We start from the raw sequence: 10,533 nt of genomic DNA, 5'->3' as shown, positions 1-10,533 counted from the left end.
TAATTAATATTCGCTGTTCCAAGGTTTAATTAAGACTTACTTAAGAATTCGTTCACTCATGAACCAGTATTAAAGCAATTTTACGTTTTGGTAATTGCTTAACAGACGAATTTTATAGAGTTTGCTGCACTGAACATGAATTTGAAAACTATATTTTGTCAAATTAAGCTTTCGAAAAATTTGATTTCTCGTGAAGGTCAAAATTATTTTATTTAATCGAAGGAGCTATCAGAATGGTTTTTGTCAATAACGATTATGATTGTAATATTGTATATAATAATGATGAATTTGTATTCGTATTCAAATTCATATTCAGCGCTTCAAAATCTGCAAAAGTGTTAATTTATTAGACAGTGTAACAGCCCAAGAAAAAATTGATAGAATCGTGAACAATATAAATATTGTTTAAGAATTTGTAAATTACAAAATTTTAACTTGGAACAGTTGTAGTTCGTGTACCAACGATCCTAACTCTAGATTTCTAAGTACTAAAGTGTTAATATTATCTCGGAAAGTATGAAAAGGACCGTGACCATAATTAATATTTATTCTAGTTGTAAATTTAAGGCTGTAATCTAGAATATCTCTAGTTTCCGACTTGATGAGAAAAGGAGGAAGGAAAGAAAGAAAGAGGAGAAAGTAGCTAATTTGCTAAAAATAATTACATAAATCTAAATATGTAATTAGTACGTTATTACATTAGTACGTTCGCAAGATGTCTCTTGACTCGGTTCTGTTCACAAAGCGGAACCACCAAATGCAAACAGTGAAAGTGGAATATAGCGAATATTGCGATCGACGAGTGTGTCTAAAATAATTCGCATTGTTGAGAACGTGAAGAAACTGAAATCTAATTAATTAGTAATCTGAATCGTAATGAGGCCATACAGATCTATTAGGTTTTAAGCGAATCAATATACTACAGCCGCAGTATGTACGCAATTAGCGCAAGGAAATACCAAAAATTAAAGAAGAAAATATTCGCTACCAATGGAAATTAATTGATCAAATACAGTTTGATATTTCCTTACGCAGTCGATCAAAGGAATTAGCCTCCATTTGTAAATATACCTCAGTAATTTATCGACATTTTCCGGAACCATAAATTGCTTACAAAGATTTTTGTAACTTTTAAGTTAATTAACGGTTTAAGGTGGTAGATTAATTCACCAATCTTTCCAATTTCGGGGTTGACAGAAAAATCGTATTAAATTGTGTACTAGTGATTAAAGAACACACACAGACGCATAGACAAAATACTACAGGGCCTCTTAACGGACCTCACCCGAATATCTTCGAAATCGTCGATAATAACGAAAAATGTGTCGGACAAAGCTTGCGTAATTTTAGAGGTCACGTTATCTGAAATTATTTTATTGTGTTATGTGTGTTTTATTATATGTTATGGCTGGAAACCATTGGTTCAGGAGATATTTTAATTCGTATGTCAAGATATCTTCTGAACCAATGGTATTTAAGTAGTTGTAGATGATTTAGTAGCTTTTTGAAAAAAAATGGTGAATTGCATTCATTTTTTTCATAGATTGATACGTGAAGAACATGTCGAAGCCATCACGAAACAGTACTAGGCTCTGTATAGTCAAAAAACACTAATTCAAAGATGTTCCAATTTAAAAATTGCATCCTGACCCAAGAAACGGCAGAAGTTGATTTCGAACCACTGCCATTTCTCGAAACAGAACTGTAATTTTTAAAGAAAATCGCGTGCCTCGCGAAATCATCTAACTTTTGTCTAAAACATTTTTCAAATATCGCCGACGGTTCCGAAGATATTTCAGTGTGTCGTTTTAAACAGGCCACCCTGTAGACTGTTTGAAGAAATGCAAACTAATGAGACAATTTAAGGAACCATCGAGGAAACGGGTTTCACGAGATATGAATAATTAGTGTAATAAAATGAGCGGGTCTATTTACAAAACAGAAGCGTTTACTTCTTACCACGTGTCCCTGACATTTTTAAAGTATAAGGCAAATAATTTATATTTGTATATCGTATATATTATATATATATTATACATACCTGCGTATGCATATGTATATGTATGTACATATATATGTATGCATGCGCGCGTGTGTGTGTGTGCGTGCGTGCGTGCGTGTGTGGACAGACAAAAAGGAAAAATTCACTGTGTGCTGCGTGCAAAACACGAACTATACAATAATTCCACGGGATAAAGGCGGCAATGAATACATTTGTACATCTCGAAGAGCTTTTAGGTTACACTTTCTAATTAATTGTATCTGCATGTGATCGATTTACATAATTACTAAGCTGTCTTAAACGAATCTGTTGTTCGCATCGTCGTTAGTGGTTTTCAGTGACGTTTCAGTTGAATTACATCATTATTTTTTAATTGATTGCCGCAGTATTGACGGCGATGACCAAGTGCAACACTAATTTTCAGTTTTGATGAACAATAGATGATTTTTGTAGATTTTATTACATCGTCAGTTTTCGAAGTATTCAGTTTAGACGAGAGTGTCAAGTTTTTAACACAAAGTTTCATTTTATGATTTAGTTATGAAAGCTATGAGAATGATTCTACAGACTTGTCATATTATAAACATTTAAACGTGTTTTAACCATTTTTATAGCAGTCGTTCTAAAATGTAAATTTTTGTATTGCTACATTACTATAAACAGCGTTTAATCATCTTGTAAAAGAAATTCATCATTGTCTTCAGAATTATCTATAAGCAGATAACAGTAGCAAGAAACATAAAAACTTAAAAAATTATATTTTCCATCTTAATTTTAAATTACTAATAACATTGTATATAGCAGTGTTTTGTATTTTATGTGTGTTGCCAATTAAAACACTGATCGACGGAATCCATTTTACACAAGAATCTTTCGCATAGCTTCTGCAGTAAAGGTACAACAATTCTAAATGCTAAAAGTTTTTTTTTTTTAATTAAAAGAATCTACAAGGATCACCCACAGAAGGAAAAGTTACGAATTATTGGACAAATGTAATTCAATGTAGATTCGTCTGAGCACAAAATTCTTGAGCCACCACGAGAAGCATGACGGTGGGAACTTTTGAATCGTTATCAATCGCAATGAATGATGGAAAAGCGCATGTGTCTGTCGGACTGTTAAATGTCACAAGGATAGTGGTCGATTTCTGGGCAGTGTAAATATTTCTAAATCACAATTGACAATTCGTTCGAGTTAATAACGAATTAAGTTTTCGGAAGGTGAGGTCTTTCTCGAAAGACGTGTCTCCACCCTTAAAATTCTACCATTATCCGTTGCCTTTTTCTGCGTGTAAGCGAGAGAACTTGAATTGTCCTAGCATAAACTTGAACTTGATTTAAAAATCGTGCGCGAAAGTGGGAGACGTAGATATGTAAAGATGAAATGCCAGCTTTAAAGATATCAGAACTTCTCTGTTTCTCTCTCCGGAGAGAAAGGGAAACAAGATTAGTGATGGCGTTCCCAAAAATGAGTACTAATTAATCCATGCCACCACGATATGATATCGTAGTTTTATAATTGTCTAGATATATCTCTTGTTTCTAAATGTGAATGTGTCGTACCTACCAATGAATATCGCACGAATAACCATATTGAGTAAAGGTGATTACTAGTTAACGATATAGCGGTTAATCGACTATAACAAAAAAAAAAGAAACTATCACTTCACGGCTGAACCAACCGGATGTCTTTTCTACAAACGCTTCTCTGTCAATGATCTCATAGAAAGCTAGCTGAATCTTTTCCGTTACTTTGCGGTGTGTTGAGTAACACGAGCTCTCTCTCTTTCTCTTTCTCTCTCACATACACAACACAATCATTTATATTCATAGGGTCAATTATACCCTATAATGAAAGAAAGGTTTACGCAAGTTTGTCGTTTCGAAATTCTAAACCCTCAAAATATCGCTGTTTCTAGGGAATCGGTAGCATAAATCACAGTAGCTTTCCTCACTTCAAATTTACTGTCTGTGGAGGTGAATTGCGACTAGTTAGGATCTAGAATCTGGATGAAGATAGTAACATCTGGTCTAGCTCTTGTGGCTGTGGCTATTGGGTTTAAATCTGGTCGAGGTAGATCGAGGCATACATACTCTGTGATTATAAGGTTTAAATTAGATCTAGATAGCCCGAGGGAGACATATTTTGTGATTACGAGGTTCTCTGTAGCCTGGGGGACACATAGTCTACGACAACAAGGAGTAAACCTGATCTCCATAACTTGAGGGACACACACAGTATGACTGTAGGATCTAAATTTGTTTTAGGTAGCTTGAGAGACACATACCCTACGATTATGAGGTGTAGCCCGGGAAACACATCACCTATGACCACAAGTAGATCTGATCTAGATAATCTGAAGGACACGTATGGCTATAGGGTCTAAATCTGGTCTAGATATCCTCAGAGAGATATATACTTTATGACTATGCAGTCCTAGATATAATCTGAAGGACACATATCGTACGACTATAAAGTCTAAATCTGGTCTAAGCATTTTAAGGGAGAGATCCTCTATGACTAGGGAAGTGTCAACGTCCATAATGTCATCTTTCGCTTCACATTGACGTTAGATCAAAATTCGTAGTTCAAGACTTGTCCCCTCGAATCCATTCAAGATAGCTGGTGTCTTAGCAGAACTTCAAACTTGTTGCTTCTCTGGGAAGGGCCCTGGGTTAGGTTCCCATCTTCGATGTTGTCATAGGTATAATTTGTCTTCGTTAGGAATCGTCCTCGTAAATTCAATGAACCTGTCGCGTTCATCTCCACATTACCAAAAATGCCTCTCAGGTCGTCGTGACTATTTCAATTGATTCGAATGATTTCCTGTTAACCCTCGGCACTCGCGGGGCACTTCGACCCGTCTACAACGCTACCGTGGCATTGACTATATTATAGTATCAATCTCACGTCGACAATGTGCCTCTATTCGAAACTATAATTACAAATCGTTCAATAACTAACACCTCTCTCTCCAGAAAAATGTACATAATATACCAAAATATTCGCTGCGGGTCATAGCGGCCACTCGTGTGTCCGAGGGTTTAACGCAAAAGTGATGCGAATTTCTTTGGAAAACGTTCGGAACTTCTTCCGTCAAATTTCATTCGACTTGCCACACGCAACCAATGAGAAAAAGTATGATCGTGTCTTAATCGATCGAAGCACGTTTCCTGACAAAAAGGAGAGAACAAAAAAACCAATCAGACTCTCGGCGTGATCAAACGAACCGCAAGAACATGGAAATAGCATTTACTTTTGTATCAAATTCAAGCCATTTGCATCGATTCAAGCCAGTGATATATTTGTAACTTGTAAGTGTATTCGACGCGAATTACAATAGTGTAAGCCCACGAGAAGAGTGTACGTGTAAAAGAGTGTTTTCTGAGCGCATCGAAAGTATGCAGAAAAATAAAACGTCGTAAATTACGAATGAATAATTGAAAGACTGTTAAAAAGTATGACGGCGAGAGACGCGTTTGAGACGGTTTAATCACAATTCAATCGAATTTGATGTCTGTGAAAAAGATAATCGATGTCTGCGGAAAGTGCGTAAAGTTTGCCCGTTCCAAATATTTGTCATTTCACACGTTGCACGTATACTGTATTAATTTTTCTAGCTTTTTTTCTGCGAAAAGGAGAACACTATAGGGTGCTGAATTCTTTCGAAATTTCTTAGTAATCTTAGGATGTTTTCGCAACAACAATTCTGTATGCTTGAGTCGTCTCTAAGTTTCACAGATTAAAACGTTCAACTTCCATAGTTCTATTTTGTGGTCAATCGTGTACAGTACGGAAAATTATGCTAACACTGTCAGCTCTATATATGTTTAAACGGAAGCTTCGACCAAGATCCGAATCAGTGTCAAACACACAGAGGTTTTCAATAAACTAATACATTTCTTTTTTTATTTTTGCAACTTGAACGCTCAATAAATCTTTCGATGAAATGTTACTCTTGTGGATCGAATTATTACGAGAATACATCTGCATGTTTATTTGTTAATAAAAGCTGCAAAGTACAGTCGTTCGACCATTTCTTTATCTTATTTCGATGGGTGTACAATACTCGATGTGCGTGCGCGACAATACAATTAATATGAGTAATTATTATGGCAACAAAACAAAAATAAATTATATATTTAGAAAAGAAAGCATGAATACGAACTCGGGACCTCCAGCGTAGTATCCAGGGGCCTAAACAGTGCCATTAGGTAATCTTCTTGTAATATTAATGTTTCACCTTCGTGGTTTATAATGCAAAGCAAAACTTTAAACTCGTTTTACTTGAAATTAGAAGCTCACCACCTTAGAAAGTCTTGTACTATGTACTTTTGTACAAAGAGCGATTTTAAGACGTTATCTTTTATTCAGAACGACATTCCTAAATAAGGACCACCTTGAACGAGACTGTATTGTATAGTTTTGCGTTACTCAATTCTGACGTTACGCGGCGTCTTTTCTCATTGTTGAAATTGGTTAATTAGAGAATATAAGGGAGCTACAAAATGACACCAATGCGTCACGGCTTGCTGCTTCAAAAATTATTAATATGGATATGATATATGGATATTGAGTATTGCTAAACGTTGTTATTTGCTTTCTTCGTAAGAGAGTTTATTAATTTTCGGTTGATTAGAACGTGAGGTTCTACTCGCGGGATTAAATTTGGATAATTGATTATTTCAAGTTTATATCCCATTAACAATTCTAACATAAATATTTTATTTTGTATGTGATTTTAATTATACTGTACAACAAATTTTAACTTTTTTATGACGTTTCGATTTTCACTGTGCGATTCTTATAGAGTTTCTTCCGCTGATTCCTACACGCACGGTTTTTGAGAAATTTAAATTTCTCAAAACTTCAAAATCAATTGATTTTGAAAAAAGACGAGGTCGTTCGACGGGATAGGGCGCGCCGAAAAAACGCGCTAGTGGTGAGCGCCACTGACAGCAACTCATGTCGGGCGAAGATATTTTGCTTTCTGGTTCGAAAAATACGTCGACGTTGCGAACTTCAAAGGGGGGTTTCTCAAGATAAAAGTCTGCTCTATCGCGTGATATAGTTCGATTTTACGCTGGTCCCTTATTTTTTAAGATAAACTCAAAAATTGGTGTAAAAGTGGTGTCTCTCCATCTTTAATGATTGTTTAAACATTCATAATGTATTAATATTGGATATCACTGTATTTGGGGAAGTCTATAAAATCGTTTGCTGTAAAGAACAATTCCATATATTTTATAATAACATCAAATATTTGTTTAAAGTTGAAAAATATGTCTTTTATTTAAAATCAAATTTCTCAAAAACTGTGCGTCTAGGGCTAGGGGAAAAATTAAGGGCGGATTCGGAATCAGTTTGTTGGACAGTGTTATTACAATTTGATTGCAGGTTTAAAATATGTTAAGTATGATTTAAATTTCCCGCGCAAATGAGGTGTGTGGTACGTCAAATTTAAATCTCACAATAATTTATCTAATATTATTTAATATCTATTGTACTTTTTCCGAAATTTCAGAGACAAATGTAAAAGGTATTACAGCTTGAATTTAGCGCCAAATTTTTATAATTAATTTGAATGTCGCGTAGCTCCGAATTCCGAATAAGCTGTACAAGGTAATGTTTACTACACTAAATATGTGTATCCATGTGACATGTGACGAGAGGCACGTGTGACCCTCAAATTTAAGCCGAAAACAGTGTTAATAATAATAGTAATCAAGAAACATAACCTTTAACTAGTGTATCATCCAAAATTTAATACGGTTGCACAATTTTCCACGGTAATTCTTCACAACATTATTTCATTACTAGTCATTATTGTCTGAAAGTAAAAGCTAACCTGAAAATACACCGGTTCTATTTACAAGTTATTATGATTTGATTTATCGTTATACAAGTTGTATGTAAAATGAGAATATTTACAGATATCTAAAGTTTTATAGATTACAATTGAAATTTGAAAAAATCGAGAAAATTAAAATAGAGTTTTAAAGAGTTTTACTTGGAGTAAATAGAGTTTTACTTTCTTGGTTATCATATCATATATAATATTCAATTGAATAACAATTTTCGATCATTTCAATTCCCAAGATTTTCATTAACATTTTTACACTAATTTGCAGATGCTCAAGTATCATGAACCGATATCAGCATTCGCCATGCAGGCACTAAAACGCAAGAATATAGAATTAGCTTCAAAGTCGAAGAAATTAAAAAAGAAACATTCTTCCCCAGAGAGAAAAGTGATTTTGCAACGTGATACTAAACAAGTAACACAACAGCAACTGAACCAAGTACCTGTGAATGCAAACCAAAAGAAAACAAACAAGACATCTACAAACAAATGTGTGTCCAAGAAAATTGCTCCATCTACTTTAAAGAAAAGTAAATCGCTTCAAAACTCTCTTTACAAATCAAAAGATAAGAACACAAAGATAGTTAATAATTTAAAAGGCTCAAAAGTGCAATTAAAGCAATTAAAGAGTTCCATTGTAATGGTAAATAAAGGTGTAGCGAAAATGAAACACGTTAATCAAAAGCATTCGAAACAGAAAATCCGAAAGGTACCAAAAAAGGTAAATCAAATTCCCGTTCACAGAGAAATTAAAATGACCGAGGACTACCAAGAGAATCCTCTTCATGTCAGTCGGTCAATGTTTGAATGGCTGATACATCCATTGAAAGTGGAAGACTTCTTCGAGTGAGTGAAATTTATATATTATAATATAATATTTGTATCTCTATGTTCTAATGAATTGTTTTTCGAATTGTTTCAGAAAACATTGGGAGCAGACAGCAGTGCACATAAAGAGAGATTCCAACAATTATTATAAATTGCTTATGTCCACTCCGATGCTGGATAAAATATTACGAGAATCTTATATCCAATTCACCAAAAATATTGATATCACTTCTTATGAGAATGGAGTAAGGGAAACACATAATCCCATTGGCCGAGCAGTTCCAAGTGTTGTATGGGATTATTATGCAAACGGGTGCTCAGTTAGGATGCTAAATCCACAGACATATATACCAAAATTACATTCTCTAAATGGTAATAAGAATATTTTTTGAAATTATAACAGAAAAGATCAAATTCTTTTTTCGCTTGCAGCTACACTTCAAGAATACTTTGGTTGCTTTGTGGGAGCAAACTCTTACCTAACGCCAGCTAATAGCCAAGGTTTTGCTCCCCATTATGACGATATAGAAGCTTTCATACTGCAAGTGGAAGGTAAGAAAAGATGGAGATTATACAAACCACGAAGCGAAGGAGAATATCTGCCAAAATACTGTTCGAAAAATTTCGAGGATTCGGAAATAGGGGAACCCATATTAGACACAGTAGTGAATGCAGGCGACCTGCTATATTTTCCACGAGGAACCATTCACCAAGGCAATACCCTTGAGGACTCCCATAGCCTCCATATAACATTAAGCGTTTACCAGAAAAATAGTTGGAGTGACTTTTTGGAGAAGTTACTGCCCGATGCATTAAGAACTGCAACAGAAAATGACAGTGAATTTCGCAAAGGGCTGCCATTGGATTACTTGAGGCACTGTGGCCTTGCTCACTCTGAAAATCAGAGCAGCAGTAAAGAAGAATTCAGAAAGCAAGTGAAGCACTTGCTTAAGAAGATGGTAGATCATATTGATGTTGACAAAGCTGCAGACCTAATGGCCAGGAACCACGTGCATGATTTCATGCCTCCGGTTTTGTCAGAGGTTGAGCAGGAGTGCTCTGTGCTTCAGGATGGTGAACGTATGACTGCGAATGGATGCGTGAAGAATCGCGTGGAAATTGAGCCTGACACTAAAATACGATTGGTGCGATCTCATTCCATTAGGTGACTGCTAACAATTATTATTAGAGGTGTGCGAGAACCCGAAAATGTCGGGTACTCGATGGACGGGATGAATCAGGTTCTTGTACACCTCTAATTATTATAGATTTTCATACATTGAACACAGTATTTATTGTTTGTTCTTTGTAGATTAGTTGAAGAGGATGGGGTGTACAGGTTATACTACTCGAGTGAAAATTCCAAAGAGTACCATGAATATGAGCCACAATTTTTGGAGCTTGGCGAGGAGTATGTTCTTGCAGTCAAAGAAATAATCCTGCGGTATCCTGAGTTTATTGCTGTTGAGGATTTGCCGGTTGCTGGTGAAGATAATCAGGTGAGTTGATAAATTTATGAAGAATTGTTTTATGGTATGGTGTAATACAATTATCTTTGTTTGACAGATACAATTAGCTAAAGATTTATGGGAAAAATGCATTGTCGTGACAGACGATCCATTATGTGTATTGGAGTAATCGTATACTTTTGAATAATATATACAAAAATTACGAGAAAATAAAACATTCTTTGGTTCTTATCACATAAGCCAGCAATAAAAGATTTATGCAAAAATGTTCGTATACTTGTACATTTATTTCTAGAAATAAGTGTAGACAAAATTAATTTAATCCTTAATTAGATTAATGATCAAGAGTTGTAAAATGTGTAAACCGTAGT

The 10,533-nt window shown here is 34.9% G+C and overlaps 1 protein-coding gene across 3 annotated transcripts in view; it reads left to right on the top strand.

Annotated features, from left to right (window-relative positions):
- The first annotated feature begins 6,300 nt into the window (after positions 1–6,300).
- The window catches only part of No66 (Bifunctional lysine-specific demethylase and histidyl-hydroxylase NO66), a 30,558-nt gene continuing 26,325 nt past the window's right edge, over positions 6,301–10,533 (top strand). The window contains exons 1-6 of one of the 3 annotated variants that reach the window (XM_076443141.1): positions 6,301–7,624; positions 8,134–8,711; positions 8,788–9,065; positions 9,126–9,858; positions 10,006–10,192; positions 10,260–10,428. In XM_076443141.1, the coding sequence (XP_076299256.1) occupies positions 8,134–8,711; positions 8,788–9,065; positions 9,126–9,858; positions 10,006–10,192; positions 10,260–10,331 (1,848 nt within the window). In that variant the 5' untranslated portion in view covers positions 6,301–7,624 and the 3' untranslated portion in view covers positions 10,332–10,428. The other 2 variants (XM_076443140.1, XM_076443142.1) reach the window with 2 other exon arrangements.

This window comes from Lasioglossum baleicum, chromosome 18 (genome assembly GCF_051020765.1).
Source record: "Lasioglossum baleicum chromosome 18, iyLasBale1, whole genome shotgun sequence".
Lineage (NCBI taxonomy): Eukaryota > Metazoa > Arthropoda > Insecta > Hymenoptera > Halictidae > Lasioglossum > Lasioglossum baleicum.
The sequence above is the reverse complement of the archived record's forward strand: the minus strand, read 5'-3'. Positions and strand labels throughout refer to the sequence as shown.